Genomic DNA, 16,080 nt, shown 5'->3' on the forward strand with positions numbered 1-16,080 from the left:
AACACAGAAAATGATAGTTCTTTTATTGTTAGGGGGAAAGTTATAAAATAAAACAGACAACACAGAGCTTTGTGACTCCCTCAGATAGGCAATGAACACAGGGCTACAGAAATGTAAACCAGACAGAGCTTCCAGATAATGTCTTTAATACTACACAACTTCCAGAATACAGCAGCTCCCACATACTCTAAAGCAAAATAAAAGGAGAGTCTTCCAAAACAATCCGTACACATTGAGGAAAGTCAGGGAAGACTTGTTCCCTGCACCCCGGGGCTGTGCAGACACTGCTCTTTCCCAGCAGAAGAGGCCGAGGCTGGTTCTACCTGGGGTTTGGCTCCACCAACTGTGATCTGTGTTCTCGTTCGAATTTGCCTTCTCATTCTTCAGCAGGCTGGCGCAAACCCCTACCCCTCTCTCGCTTTGGACCCACACCCCTTTCCTGTTACTAGCAGGAAACCCAGCCAAGCCAAGGGAGCCTGGCCGAATCCCTCAAATGGAGCCAACTGGCACAGGGATGGCTCCTTCCTTAAGTGCTCAAGACCCAGCCCGGCCATCTGAACAAAGGCTACAAATACAGTTTGTTAACCATCTAATACTGTCTTCCCTCTATAGGGGTTTCTGATGGGTCTGGTGATTATTCTGTCCCAATTTGTTGCTGCTGTCTTAGGGTTTTTGCAGCCTCTTATTGGTACTTCAGGCAGTGGAGGCTGGGCTCATCAAAGACTCATCATCCCACCTGACTTACCCTGACAGCCGCAGTTGGACAAACCCTTGACCTCCAGAATGGTGAGTTGTTCCACAGAAGGTCTGTTATCAGGAGACTAGGAGGCTCTCGGCTACCCCCAGGCTTGCCTTGAAAGGATGTGGGAGGGAGGCAGAGTCACGGGGAGGGAAGAGCAGATGTGATGTGCTGTCCCGGCAGACGAGGAGAACAGAGAGTGCAGTACGTCCTCCAGGCAGGGCTGGAGGAGAGTCTTGCGTTAAATATCTCAGGAGGATGAAGGATGGAGGTGGGTCAGGGCAGCCAGCCCAGAGCCCAGGCACAGAGGAGGTGTGAAATGTCCAGGATAAATAGAACCACGTGGGGAGGAGAAAAGCCAGCTCCATCCTCTCTCAAAAATAGTTGCCAGTGGCACCAAAAATATATTAATATCTATACATTTGTCATCTTAAAAAAAAAAAAAAGGAAATAAAACCTCCTTGGCACCTTGTAGTTGATTTCTTAAAAATGAGGTGATGTGTGACCAGACCTGCCGTGTGTGCACGCACACGCCTATGGCTGTGCACACGCGGGCACCTCTCTGCGGAAGAGCAGAGAAGTGAGATGCGCTGGGCGGGCGTCCCAGCTCCTCCACTGCTGTTGTTTGCAGGGGTGCTCTTTGCCAGTGCTCCCGACTCTGCTGTCCACGGAGGGCCAGCAGCCCTGGCCTCACTCCACCCCATACTTACACAGGCTCAGAACGGCCTCTGCCCAAAAGACAAAAATGCAAATCCAAGCAGAGTCAGTGCAGGGCCAGAGCAAGCACGCTCGCCTGGGAGCTTGAGTCCTGATCACAGGTGTTCCAGCAAAAGACCACAGTGGGTAGACTGGCCAGACAGCAGGGGGGGTGACCCTCGCCCTCTTGGGGGCCCGCCCAGGCTGGGGCACCTCCGCTCAGAGGTGGTGGTTGCCCTGCAGCAGAGAGGTGACGGTGTTCTGCAGGGCCACGGCCACCTTCTTGGAGGTCTTGCGTAGCAGCGGGCTGTCAGGGTGGTGCTCCTTCAGGTGCAGGACGTGGCCCTCCTGGCTCTCAGACGTGCAGCCACACTCCTCACACACGTACAGCTTGGCCCGCCGCTCTTTGTACGCGTACTTCTGCTGCACGCCGTGGATCTTCTTGAGATGCGACTCCAGGGAGCAGCGCTGCGTGAAGGCCTTGTCACACAGGCTGCATTTGTAGGGCCGCACGCCTGTAGGGAGGACACGGTCTGGCATCAGGGACCTGACTCGGGAAGAGGAACAGACAAAGGCCTGCCCAACTCCAGCTCCCCCAGTGACCTAACTGGTGAGCCACAGAGGATGTCTACTCTGAGACCCCAGGCCACTTGTGACCCAAGATAGCAGCGCTCGCCGCAGTGGCCTCCGTGGGGCGGCCGGGGCTCCTCTTACCAGTGTGGGTGCGCACGTGCCTCTTCAGGTCAAAAGTGTCATTGAAGCCCTTCCCACAGTAGGTGCAGAGGTGCCTCTTGACGTCATTGTGACACTTCATGTGGCGATTTAGCATGCGTTGGTAGGTGAAGGCCTTCTGGCAGATGTGGCAGGTGAAGAGGTCTCCACTGGGACTGTCCCCCAGGGTCACCTGTGGCGAGGATAGTGTTTGTGATGGACGCCCAGGAGCTGGGGCTGCAGGTGGCAGACTGGGAGGACACACACACCAGCCCCCTTGAGGGGAGCAGTGCCCACCCCAGAGGCCACAGCTCTGTGCAGTAGGCTCATGGAGATGGGGTGGCAGGGCTAGAAGGAACCCTTGGGTCCATGGGCAGCCTCCTGCATGGTCCTGAGTCCGTTTTCAAGGCTGCCATCCTGCCCCTTCTTTACCATCTCTAGAAATGGGTGGCCAACTCTCTACAGAAACAGCCTGATTCAGCAACTTTATCTGTTAGAAAGTTCTCCCTCCCCTGAGCCCAAATCTTTCTCTGTAGCTCTCTGTTCTCATTCTTTTTTTAATAATATTTATTTTTAAAATTTATTTTTTATTTTTATGGGGGAGATAATTAGGTTTATTTATTTATTTTGGTGGAGGCACTAGGGATTGAACCCAGGACCTTGGGCATGCTAGGCATGTGCTCCACCACTGAGCTATACCCTCCCTCCCCCCACTGCCGCCTCTCTGTTCTCATTCTACGCCTTAGGATAGGGGAAAGGGTCCACAGCATGGCCTCTGCAGCCTTTCCAGGCTGAGGCCACCGCTGGGAGCCCAGAGTCCCCTCGCAGGCCAGCCCAGCCCCTGGTCTTACTTGAGCCAGGTCTGACATGGTATGATATGAGTTCCTTTGCCACCCTGATGACTGTCTTGCTTATAAACACTTTTCATTTTTTTGGTAATTACGGAACATCTCAAATCTGTTCAGAAGTGGAGACATGGTCTCAGTGCTCTACCTCTGGGAATGTTTGGAGGTTACTTGTGCTTTGTGGTGGCCCTGCTGCTGGCCACTTCCCCCGAGCTCCCCGGGGCACCAGATGCACCCATCACCCTCCTGGCCTGCACTGTCAAGCCCTTTTGGGTCAGGACTCACTGCTCTGGCACATCTTCTGTCCTGTGCCCTCTGCTCTCTCTCCCCACACCCTCCCTACCCACTGGGGTTCAAGGTGTGGGGAGAAGGACCCTCAGGGGACCAGGGGTGCTGTGCTGACTCTCCGGCCAACCACCCAGCACTTATCTTAGCGGTTTCTCTCTCATTGCAACAAACATTTGGCCTCTGCAGGTGAGAGAGGCAGGAACAGCATTCCACTGCCAGTTTTCTTCAGTCTTGGCACATACGATAGCTCTCCGAGCCTTTTCACTAGATCACTGCTGGCGGGTGCTTCCAGATCCCAGAGCTTTCAGGAATGCAGACCCAGCCAGAGACAGCCCAGCTGTTCGCCTGCTCCTCGAAAGCAGGGGCACTTCCTTTCCGCTGCCTCCTGGGCTCCTTACTGCCTCTGCCGCTGAGCAGTGCGTGCTCACCAGGCCTGCCCCAGATGCAAGGCTCTGCTGACAGGGTTGGAAGCATACACGGGTGAGGCGGAGACTGTCAGGCATATGCCGCAGGGGACAGTTAAGAACCGAACAGGCTCCGGCCATCACTCTTGATGCAGCACAGACGTGGGCCCAGCCCCAGGTGCAAAGCTAGGCTCACTTTTCCTAGGACTTCTGTGTAAAGAGGTGTCTCCCCTTTAGGCCAGAAATGAAACTGAACAACCACTAGAATGGACTCCAAAGGGTTAAATGTCTTTGGAATCCCACTGCCTCTTCCCACCCTGTGACATTCCACTTTAGACCCACTCCTCTTCCTTCCCACCCAACCTATGCCCAGTGAGGTTCACTTCCCTGCAGAAACCTAGACCCAGATCCAAAGCCAATCTCTGCTTAGATTTAATTTGTGCCACATCTTGTTGGCTGGACATGGGTGTACACAGGCACCCCTGATCCTCATAGACAGTGTGAAGATCAGTACCTTCATCTTGGTGCGCAGGAAGCCATGGTCTCTGCTCTGGGGGTCTGCCAAGCGGCTCACGTCTTCAGAGGGCAGCTGGGCCACCACGCAGGGCCCGGGGGCCACACTGTAGCTGGAGTCCCGAAGGCTCATGTCCAAAGCCAGAGGGCAAGAAGGGGGTTCGGCAACCGATGGCTCTGGCTCCTGGTACGGCTGTGGTGGGCAGAAGCCCAGGCTGACTGGGAGAAGAACAGCCAGGTGAGGGGCTTGGTGGAAAACAGAGGATTCAGAGGGATTTCAGGAAGGTTCCCTGGCAATGAGCCGGCTGGAACCTGGAACCTCTGTCCCGCCCCTTGCAGGCATGTAGCAGAGCAGGGCTACCCACAGCCCACTGCATGCTGCACCTCCCTCCCGCCCCATTAAGGTAATTACAGGTGACGCCAGCCAAGCACCACAGCCCACAGGCCTGCCCGCTGAGTAATTTGTGTCTTAGCGGAACTGGGAGGACCGAACCTGCCCTGCCAATTATTCCTCCCGAGTTGTCTGCCTGCCCCACCTGGGCCAGTCCCTCTGGATTCCAGGCCTCAGCCACTCTCCTCAGGGACAAAGGGCACCATTGGAGGCCCTGGGCCCCAGGGACTCATCCCTGACCCAGAAGAATCCTGGTGGTCTGGGCCACTCTGGGCCTCTCCTCCAGGCAGATTTAGCGGCTGGCCTTGGGAAACTGAGTGGTCCTAACCCCTTCCTCCTCCAGGCTGGCTAGTCCCTGCTGTTGCAGCTCATCAGGGCCCCAGGCTCCCCACTCCCACTGGCCCAGCCTGGCAGGCAAACAGGCCAGGTTGGGTGGAGCAGGGAGGAGGTCAGGGAGCAGCAGGTGGATGCGGCCTAACAGTCTCCTGGGCAGCCTGCCCGGCTGTTACGCAACCCTCCCCCACAGCAGGGACCGCTCACTGTGGCACTTTGAGGGCCAGGCTCCCACCCTCCGCAAGGCGCAGGGATACCTGGCAGCCCTCTAATGTGCTGCTCCACACAGCAGACCCCCTCATGCCCTGGCCCTGATAGAGAAGAGGGAGAGTTCTCCCGAGTGGCAGAGGAGACAAGTCTCAAAGTCCACGGGGCTGAGGCAAATGATGTCGTGTTTCAATTTAGTTAGTATTTTTCTCCCAAAAAGGTTTAGCTGCATATTTAAAACCCATAAGCTAGGAACATTTTCCAAGCCTCAGAAGGAATAATCAAGAGGGGCACAGGAAGGAAAGGATGAATGAACTTCAGGGTGAGGGCCTTAGGAGGTTGAGTTAGGGTCTCAGAACCATGATCAAGGCCCCCTGCGCCCACCGCCCGTAGCTGGTGAGACAGTGGACCAGGCCCAGGGAGGGGTGACCCCTTGCCTCCTCTCCCAGGACCCAGTGAGCAAGGCTGGAGGCAGAGGGACAGGACGTGGGGGAGGCAGAGGAACACATTAATGGAGGAAGGGTGAATATGAAGGCACCGAAGTTTCGGGAGAGGCCCCAGCTCTCGCCCCCTCAAAACACAACAAAGGTCTGACTAGGGAAGAACGCGCCTGCCCGCCACCCAAACCCGTTCTGCTGGCACTGGCGCCGTCTGTCTGTCCGTCCAAGGACTCTAATGAGCCACCTCATTCCGAGAGTTGATTCACCAGAGGCTGGCCCTGGCCTGGCCTCTCTCTAAGCCCTGGATGGCTGGTGTCAGGCCGGAACTCTTGGGGTCCCTCCTATCTTCCCACAGCGACAGCCCTGCATACATGGGCTGGGGGCCCGCAGGAGGGTGGGCGTGGCAGAGCGTTGGCAGCTTCTGAGGCCAGATTACCCACTATTGGCTGAGAATTCAAAGCTGAATGACAATTTCCATTTCTCAACCCAGGTAGAAACAAACAGGAACCTCTACCCTCTTCTGTCTTTCAGTATCGGATGGCGTGAGTGTGGCTCCCAAAAGTTGGAGCCCGGCCATACCACATGCACACGGAGCAGCAGAGGGAGGAGAGACTGCAGGTGAGGGTTAATCACTCTTGCTTCACTAGAGGGGGGTCCATGGCTAGGGTTCCAAGGATCTACGCCAGTTTAGGAGAACTGTTTCCTGTGCCTGCCTCTCTCATTCCACAGAAACCTCGAAGTGATGGTGCTGAGGAACCAGGGTCAGGGTGGGGCCTGCCTGGTCTGCCTCGTGCCGCTTCCACCCTGAGCGAGCAAGGGGCCGGTGAGGCTGGATCAGCAGCCGCATGGCTGCCAGGGTGGGGCTGTTTGCCTCATCCCAGCTGCCCCGCCAAACCTGTCACCCTGCCACCCCCGTGAGCGTGCCCTGCTGCGGCCGCACGCACAGGGAGTGCTCCCGGCCGCCGCTCCTGTCACTGGGTGTTGCCGCGTGGCAGGAAGCAGAACTGGTTGGGCCCTGCTTATGCTGCTCTCTGTCCCCTAATTAGATGTTTCCGGCAAGGTAGCAGCCGCTTTGGCTACTCATTGCCTGCCCACAGCCAAAGAGTGTGGCAAGGCCAAACTGGCCAGGCCCTCTCCCTGCACCCTCGGGGGTTCCAGGTTTCCCTTCTGGTGGCCCAACTTGCCTCCACCTGGATGACGTGGCGGGCACGGGCCCAGAGCAGCTTCCCACCTGAGGGCCTTCTCTTCCCTCACCTCAGCAGACCTCCCCTTCTCTCCTGGGTTGAAAGCTCCTGGCCCAAATACTAGACAGAGTGGCAGGTCCTACTCCATCTAAGGCTTCAGGCCAGGGTTGAGCACGAGGCCTGGTGCCGGCCTCTCTGGGGAAAGCAGGTGAAGCAGATATGAGGACACCAAGCCTCTTGATACACAGCGGCTGGTGCTGACCTGGTGGGGAGGGGTTGGGGGTAACTCAGCTCTGAATCAGGGTCAGGGGAGCCCAGTGTGTCAGCCCAGCCCAGCCCAGGCCAGCATTAGGGGGCTGTGCTCCCTTATCAGGAAGGGCAGGGGTCCCCCGTGCCCGTCTCCTCCCACCCCAGCAGGTCAGCTAGTAATGCCTGAAAGGAAACCAGTGCTGCCAACTGGCAGAACTGCGCAGCCCTGCAAACGCAATGGGCCCATCTCTTGACCTGCCGGTTTCCATTCTGTTAGCGCCAAATTTTCTCTCAGGCAGTATCTTTCCCCTCTTTCCCAACCGCTTTTCATATTGTGTCCGTAATGAAGTTAAAACTGTGCACCTCAGCCCTCACACCAGGGTGGCCGCCGTAACCACCACAACTAGGCTTCTGAGCAGCCAGGGGCTCCACATCCCTGAGGGACCTCATACAACACTCATGGAAAGTGAACTGCGTTAAAAAGGAACCCTGACATCAATAATGGCCACGCTTTGCTCCTGTCCTCCCTGTACCCAGAGGACTCGTCCTCACCTGCTCTCTTTCTGGGACAAATCATCAGGCAGGATTCTGCCTCGGGTCACCGAAGCTAGGGAGTGAGAGCTTGGCAGCTTGGGTGGCAGCACCCAGGAGACACTATGAATCCCATCTACCCACTGCCCGGCCACGCTGTCCCCATCTGTGGACTGGCTGTCTACTGTCCCAGCCTTGCTCCCTGGAGGGCACCGAGACTCGTCCTTCACTGCCAACACTTCCCCGGAATTATAAGAATAATCATCAACAGAGGCATAATCTCTCCTCCGTGCCACTCCCTCCCGCCCCCACACATGCACTCTGGGGCCCAAAGCTGAAAGAGAGCTCCCTGGGTTCCCACACTACCTAGTCAGAGCCAGACTGAGGGAACTCCAGTCTCCAGCGCCTCAGCCTGGCTGCCTCCCTGGGGTGGGCACGTGCTGATGACCTGACAGAACACACTGCAGAGGCTCTGTCTGAAACAGGGGAGCAGGTGGTTGGGGGCCTGGAAGAGGCCCTGGGATGCTCATGGCTGGGAGCATATCATTCAGCTTCCAGGCCTTGTCTACCCTCAAGTGCCTTCCCGGCCTTTCCTCAAGCTTCCTCTTCAGTCCGGGGGATGGAATTTAACTCCGGGGTACAGATGCCTGGGTTCATTCTCAAGAAACCAGCATTACTCTACTCCCTGCACTCCAAAGTCAATACTGGCAAAACGAAGCAGAAACACCAGGGAATGTGGCGGGGGGCCTCAGGTGTGGGCTCTTGGACCTCGAGGGCCCAAATAGGTGGCATCTTAAACATGACCCCTTTCAGTGCTCCCAGCATGAGTGGAGCCATCTTCCACCCTTGCAGCCTTCCAGCCCCTGTGCCCACTTCTGGGCTTTTCCCTCAGCTTTGGGAGGAGAGTGAGGCCCAGGGGACTGAGGATAGGAAACCTCTAGAACTGTGCCTCAGGGAGAGAGGCTGGAGTGCTGGTCAGACTGGGGCCCAGGGCTCTAAGTCAGTAAATGCTTTCTTTCCAGGCACTCTCTGCCACTTTAAGGGTCTCAGAGGGCCCTGGCAGGAAGGTCAGACTTTAAATGCTTTGCTCCCCAGCCCTCCCGGTGCCTCTCCCAGTGGGACCTGACGGAGTCAATGCTTAGCTGGTCACAACGTGCTGAGTGTGTGAGGTGGGGTGAAGGAAACGTGCCCAGCCGGCTCCTGGGGTCACGGTCGGCTGGTGATGGAATGGCCCAGCCAGGGGACAGGCCACCACAAAACACACTCCCCACTCTCCAGCCATCTGAGGCACCCGAGCATGGCCTGATAACATTCCCCTTCTCATTTCCAAAAGCTGTGGGAAAACTCTCCAGTGGGCCACTTGGCTTTTAAAGGCAAAAGCAAGTTCTTTGACTTCTACTCTTTGCTGGACCCCACAGGACTCTCTCTGGCAAATTCTCACCTGCACCTCCAGGTCAGACCCCACCCAACATCAAGGATGATTCTGCAGAGTGAGCAGCTCCCCTCACCTGGACAGCAACAGCAGGTGGACAGACCACCCAGACACCCGCCTCCTCACCTGAGGGGTCAGCCCCTGGGGTGTAGGTCAACCCCACCACTCCCACTTTGGCCACCAGAACTGTGGTGGGGAAAATCACTAGGATGCAAGGAAGTCAATGATTTGAACAAGCGGAATTTCTTTGTCCTTTGTAAAAGTCACCACATGATCTGTTACTGATTGGGATGTGAAATAAAACTAAAAATAACAGCACATTGAATCTCAGGTAAGGCTCTGCTCACCTTTAACACAGTCCAAGTTCAGTTTATCAGATCCCAAGGAGCAGCTAAGCAGCAAGTCAAACCCAAGTGAGGGAGGAGGAAGGAGCAAGGAAGGGGGATGGCGTCCCTCACCCCTCACAGGGCTCTTGTGGAGGTGGACCACCATTCAACTCCCCAGGGAACTTGGAGGAGCAAGAAACTATACACAGAATCCGGGGCCCACACCGTGATCCGCCTCAGGTGAGGAGGCAGCTCACTTCCGTTTTTGTCAGTTTCTCTACTGGAGTTATCAGGACTTCTGGCACATTCCTTTGTTTTAAGGAGGTTGCCGAAAGGGGCCTAGGCACCTGAGATAAAGTTAAACTGTGAAACCTCCCGCCAGGGCCATAGGCCATAGGATGCTGACATGTCAGGCCACAAAGACCTCACTGTCTCCAACAATTTATTCAGGAGAGAAACTGAGGCAAGAGCCCTCACAGGGCCCCTACCGCCCTCATTTCACCACTTTCCTTCAAGGCCTGGGGAGGTGCCGGGGAGCCTGCAGATCAAGGGTCAAAGTCGGTTGGTTAATTACAACCTCTCCCCCATTGGAGGCGCTGGGCAGGGTGTTCAGCGCACCCCCGCCCCACCCGCAAGGCCTGGGGAGGGGGAGTCCGAAGGAACTGGCTAGCTCCTGACGGAAGATTCTGTTGGGGGTCGGGGAGGACAGAAGGAGCAGAAGAGTTCTCGGGCCTAATGAAGAATATGACCCTGGAGAAAGAAACAACTGGGATTACTTATTCAAAATTGACTCGGACGCCGTCAAGGCGTCTTCCGCAAAGAAACCGTGCAACCCGCTTCCCTGGGGCCTGGTTCCCTGGCTCTGGGGTGGGCTCCTTAAAACCACTTTCAGCTCAACGGTGTCCTCTGCAAGATTGAAGGAGGTGCGTTTCTAATCGAGATAAGACATGATTCCACCTTTGTCTTCAGGGCTAGTGGGGTGCAGCCGGGCGCCCCCAGAGCCTCTGCGCTCCCCACATCTGGGAGCTCCCCGCCGGCCCGATCCTCAACGCGACCTTCTTGCCACCAGTGTGGTGTGTGAGAGGGAGAGTCAACGAAGGTAGCTTAAACTTTGGGTCTTCTCTTACTTTTTTTTTTTTTAAACACGTATCAGCCGAAACTCCAGCTCCCTGCCCCCAAAGTGGCATCGCTCCAGTGCCCTTCTTCGGCCTCATAAAAGTCCCGGCTTTCTAGATTTACGACGCGAGAGTGGAGGGTCGCCTGAGCGGTGACACACCCCGTTGCTTCCCCTGCGCCGCGGCTTGGGTCGGCGGAGAGGAGGGCGGCACCGCGCGGGCTCGCGCGCCTCGGAACCGCCTGCCCCCCAGCCCCGCCGGGGGGCCTGGGAACGGCGGTTGCCCCCACCCCCACCTGCCAGCTCCTTCCGCCGGCCCTGCCCTCCCCTCCCCCCGCGCCCGGGGTCGGCCGCGCCGCAGGCTAACGGGGCCGCGGCCGCTTAAACATTAAATCGGGCGCCCCAACTGCGCCGGCCGCCCGGCTCCGCGCCACTGAGCCCCGCGCGCCCGCCGCCTCGACGAGGCCCCGCCGCCTGCTCGTTCGGGCCGGGCGCCTCACCTGGCACGTAGATTTCGCCGCGCTCCTCGTCGGGGAGTTCGCTCCAGTTCCTCTTGCACGTGGAGACGCACGGCTTCTTCACCAGAAACGCGCGGGGCATTTTCGAATCCTTCTCGCCCGGCACCGTCCGCTTCCGTAACTAGAGCCGGAGCCGTCCCACCTTTCCCGGCTGGAGACGGGCTGGAGGAGGGGGGCAGGTCGGGGACGAAGTCGCCGAAGCGCCCGACGTTCCGCCGAGAGGCCGTGTCCGGGACTGCGCGCGCCCGTTTCAACTACGCGGAGCTGTCGCCGTCCTCCGTCCGAACGAGGTCGCTTGCAGCCAGGTGCACCCGGCGGCTGGGGAAGCGGCAGGTAAGCGTCTCCCGGCGCGACTGGCGTCCCCCGCAGCCGCTCGGGAAGTCTTAAAGTGCGAGCCGGCCGGACGGGTTCACGCTTTATTGGCTCGCGGCGGTGTGTGTTGGTGGCTGGGGCGGGGAGGGGGTGATCTGAACTAATTAGCTTGGAGTGGCCCGGGGAGCGAAGGCGCATGCGTTGGGAAATAACGGTGACAACCCACCTATTTGTTACCTGTCGAACCGGTTTCCATTCCGCTGCCGGTGAGGTGGCCTCGCGGCTTGGGCGGGGTGGCCGGGCGGGGGCGGGGGGCCGCCGCCCTCCGGGTACCTCCTAGTGGGAATGCTAGCGTTCGCCAACTGGAGTTTCGGAGTTTCGGAGGGAGCAGAGGAGAGGAGGGAGGGGAAGGGGCAACGTTATTTGGCGCTTACACGCTCAGCGGGTGATGAAGTGAAACTCGCCCGACTGGACCCAGCCGGGTCGGTGCGCCCCGGGCACCTGGGGAGGCGCGAAGCCGTCGGGCGGAATGGGCGGCCCGGCCCACACTTGTTGAACCGGGCCTGGACCCAGGCGGCCCTGGGTCTTAAAGGCCTGGCTGAGCAATTCGTGGTTCAGCCCAGAGGTATTTGCTGGTGGCTGGCTCCGTGCGGGAAGGCACGCGGGGACGTAGGAGCGCGCAGGCCAGAACGCACCAGGCTTCAACCCAAAGCAGGGAGCACCCTGCCGGCCTGGGCGCGGAGAGCTGCCCAGAGGCCTCCTTTTGGCCAGGGAAGTGTGGAAGGCTTCGTGGAGGAAGGGACGTTTAAACCGCTCTGGGTCCGCCATGATCCCGAAAGACCCCAGCGCCTTAGTTATTGGGGCTTACATTCCCCTCGCCCCAAAGACCTCATCTTTGTCCCAAATGGCTGGATTTCAGGTGCAGCAAAAGTGGAGGTGAGCCGAGGGCAGAGGATGCAGGCTTAATCTGCTTTGCCCGGCTGCAGCCACAGCAGGCAGAGAGCTCGTGTCTTACCCCCATAGCGTAGCCTTGGCTGAGGTTCAGCCTGGGACCCTCCCTCCAACCATTCATTGTGCTCTGCCCAGTCCCCAGGCCCAGCCTCCTGGAGTGAGGCCCCACCTTCCTAGGAAGCTGAGGAGCACTTGGTGGCTTCCATGAGGCACAGTAATTTAACTGTGAGCGACCCTTTGGCCACTGGGCTTCTCTTACCAGATGACCTAGTAAGGGCAGAGATGGGACCCTTTCCTCTTTTTAGCTCTCCCCCTTCCCCCATGTAAAATAAACTAATATTTCAGAATCCCTACCACACACACCTTTCTCACATATTGAATGTTTGCTGGAACAGATTAGGAGGAAATGAATCTGATAAATGAATTCACATAGTTCAAAAGTCAGGAGTCAAAAGAGGAGCAGCCTGCTTATGGTGGACTTCCAGGCATCCTAGTGGAAGAGGATAGTTTTTCAAGGGGGAGGGAGGCTTCCAGGGGCCCTTTCCAACTTTCCCCATCCCCCACAGTAAGTCTGTGGAGCACCCCCTGGGTGGGTGGGGAAAGCGTAGACATTGAGGGCAGATGGGCCTCCTCCTCTATTCCTTTTTGGAACCTGCGAGTTTGGCCAAGGGGCTTTCCTTCCAGCTTATATCCTTGTCTGTCGCCTGAGAATACTATCAGCTACTTCCCAGGGCCACCATGAGAGTGCTGTGAGCTCTGGCAGGGGTCCTAATGTTTGCCACGCCCCTTCCTTTCCCAGGGCTCTGCCTCCTGTAGCCAGCACTTCCCTTGTCAGCCCTCCACTCTTAACCTGGACCTTTTCATCCAGTTGGCCTTAAGTGAGCACCTACTCCTTGCTTATCTTTTGAATAAATCCTGGGGAAATAAGATAGACCAACACCATTTAGGAGAAAGGTAAATTTAGTTCGTTCCTTTAACAAATATTTATTGGGCATTTTGGTTGTACCAGAACAGTCAGGGATCAGTACACAGTAGGTGCTTACTGGAAACTGATGTAGTCTTCATGGATGATGGCAGACACAGAGGCAGCCTTTCTCATTGGGGGAGTAACTCAAATGTCTCCCCTTGTGGAAAGAAAGTCACACAGTGTATGGATTGAGGCCCCAGGAGGGAGGGATATTCGTCCATGCTGTCCACCGCTGTGCCTCCAGCATCTACAACCCTGCCTGCCACCGAGGGGATTGGCAATAAGTATTTGTTAAATGAATGAATATCCTGTTTCTTGACTAATGTGACTCATTCAGCCTTTCATGCTCCAACTTTTGCTAGAAGCATAAATATAAAGCAAATGTCTTTATTCTAAGGAAAACTATAGTGCAAACTCAGTGATAAGGGGCAACTGTCAGGGGGAGACAGGGGAGTGGGGGGACCATGAAGACTGTGCCTATGGAAAGAACCAGTGAGAAGCATGTCATTCGAGCACAGAAACCAACGTTGCCACATTCATCCATTTCCCAAGAGAAGCTGGAAATCCAGATTTGTATGTGAAATCTACCAATTTTTAAACGTTAACTCAACCTTTTCTAAAACATGGAATGAGTCACATAAAATATGTGAGGCAGATTTGACCGCTAGGCTGCTGGTGTGGTTCACAGGTAGCTCAAGAACCAGACAATTTGTGAAGCTGGGTAAACATGGAGCTGAACTATGAGCCCCATAAGGACAGGCACTTTCTGCTCTGTTCACAGAGTGCAGGTTCGATACCATTCCTTCCTTCCTTAATTCAGTTGACAAATATTTATTGAATACCTACTGTATGCTAGCACTGGGTGTTCTGTGGTGCAAGGCAAACAAAGAAATAAGGAAACTATTAGTGTGATGCGGGACATTTAACTGGTGATGGGATGATGACAGTTGAGGGGTGCTGAGATCTGAATGAGGGGTAGGAGCCAGCTGTGCAGAGCAGGGAAGAGCCTGACCCATACCTGGGACAGAAGGCACAAAGGCCCCAGAGTAGGAGTGAGCCGTGTGTGTGATGAACTAAAAGGCGAGGTAGGTGGCTGGACTGGGAGGGGAGGGGTGGGAAGGCTTTAGGAACTGAGGTTGGAGAGGCAGACTGGCCATATCATGTGAGGCTCAGTGTAGTGGGAAGACTTGGGGTCTGCTGTGGGGAGAGTGGAGCGTGCTAGCACCCTGATCCAAGCCCCTGTTGCACCTCACCTGGCCCACGTAACAGCTGCTTGATCAGCGTCCCAGACTCCAACCCCCATCCAGCCAGCTGTCTCCGCTCAGCACAGACCCTCCAGTGGCTCCCATCCCAAATGAATAAAGTCCTTGGGGCCTGGCATGCTCTGGCCCCTGCTGGCCTCTGACCCCATGCCTCTTCCCACTGCTCATTCCCCCAAGCCACACTGCTCGCCCTCTGTCCACTGAGCAGGACAAAGCCTGTTCCCAGCGCAGGCCTCTCCACTGCTCCTTCTGCCCAGAACACTTTTCCTACTTGATGACTGGCTCTCTCTCGTCCCTCAGGTTTCAGCCATATGTGCCCCCTTCCAAGAGGGCTCTCTGCCCACCCTAGCAAAATCCTGTCCCCCGTCACCTCTATCCCTTTACCCTATTTTATTGGGGGTTTTTTTTTTGGCAGCATCTTTTATTCCAGGAAATTTTGATTTGTTTTGTTTGTCTATTCCTGTCTCCCCCAGTATAAGTTCTGTACGTGAAGGACATCGTTTAACGCCATTTTTAGTAGCTTTATTTGGGTACCATTCACATACCATAAACTTCACCCTTTAAAAGTGCACAGTTCAGTGGTTTTTAGTATCTTCACAGAGCTGTGCAGCAACCATCATCATTGTCTTCCAGAACATCTCATAACCCAGAAGAAACCCACTACCCATTAGCAGTCACCCTCCATTCCTCCCAACATCCAGCCCTTGATACCCACTACTCTGCTCTCTATGGATCTGTGTATTGATGCGTTCTTTTTAAAGCATCCCTGTATCCCCAGTGTGCAGTGCTATGAGGATGAGTTATCTCCCATTTTACAGATGAGAAAACTGAGACTCAGGACCCCTTTGGGAAACTGACTTGCCCTTTTACAAGCCTTGTGACTACTGTCTCCCCAGAACTGGGCTGCACTGAGGAGGATGGAAACTCAGCACAAAGAGAAGGAATGAGTTGTGGGCACTGAGTGAGGAGTTCCCTGCTCAGGCGCCTGGCTACAGCCCATACCTGGGCCCTCTTGGCTGGGAAGTCACTCTTAGGGGTGGGTTTGCTGGCTGCAGATTCAGGGAACACTCATGTCCTCAGTATTGGTGGGCTGAGCTCAATTTTATAGTTTTATGCCTGGCCTGTGCTGGGGACAGACCAGCACTCCCCCTGCCCTCAGGGGAGCAGACATCTGGGCAGGCAGGTGAAGGCTGAGGAGAGCTGGTATGAGCCACAAGTCAGGAGTAGCAAGGAGCTGAAGTCCAGGCTGCACCCTTTAGGGGCTCTGCGACATTGGGCAAGTGACTGCACCTTTCTAGGACTCCCTTTCCTTATCTGTGAATGGTATCCATCCTCGGGTACCTCAGAGTGCTATAGGCCTCAGTGGATCCACATGGATGCTCCCACCACAGCACTGGGAACTACACCTGGGTTCCCTCCCTCCAGACCCTGGGCCCCAAGAAGCCAAGGCTCAGAAAGACTGGTGGCTGTCAGAGGCTGAGCTGGGGCCAGAGCCAGCATCATATTTCCTGACCCTTTGAAGCCTGTCCCCTCAGTTGTAAAAGGGGTTTAATAATCATTCCTCCCTCCCTGTAAGTGGAAAGGGCTGGGGATGTGCAGTTATCAGCACCCTCTGGGCCTCAGACAGGGAAACCAGACAGGCTCCTTGTTACCCCCAAGCTGCCTTC

General features: G+C 56.2%; 1 protein-coding gene and 1 long non-coding RNA gene across 3 annotated transcripts in view; one reads left to right on the top strand and one right to left on the bottom strand.

Annotated features, from left to right (window-relative positions):
• LOC116152095 (uncharacterized) overlaps positions 1-9,321 on the top strand; it is a 36,569-nt gene extending 27,248 nt beyond the window's left edge. Inside the window, exons 1-3 of one of the 2 annotated variants that reach the window (XR_010383298.1) lie at positions 1,948-2,045; positions 6,099-6,185; positions 8,950-9,321. This is a non-coding gene — a long non-coding RNA (uncharacterized LOC116152095). Of the gene's footprint in view, positions 1-1,947; positions 2,046-6,098; positions 6,186-8,949 lie in introns of those variants that run through there. The other variant, XR_010383297.1, reaches the window with a different exon arrangement.
• OVOL1 (ovo like transcriptional repressor 1) lies at positions 3-11,279 on the bottom strand. Its single transcript, XM_064492119.1, has 4 exons — positions 10,904-11,279; positions 4,198-4,415; positions 2,150-2,339; positions 3-1,950 (listed from the first exon to the last, which is right to left on the bottom strand). Exons 1-4 carry the CDS (start codon positions 11,001-11,003, stop codon positions 1,655-1,657), a joined length of 804 nt encoding a protein of 267 aa, XP_064348189.1. The 5' UTR covers positions 11,004-11,279; the 3' UTR covers positions 3-1,654.
• Positions 11,280-16,080: the final 4,801 nt, after the last annotated feature.

The sequence above is a fragment of the Camelus dromedarius genome, chromosome 12, assembly GCF_036321535.1.
Source record: "Camelus dromedarius isolate mCamDro1 chromosome 12, mCamDro1.pat, whole genome shotgun sequence".
NCBI lineage: Eukaryota > Metazoa > Chordata > Mammalia > Artiodactyla > Camelidae > Camelus > Camelus dromedarius.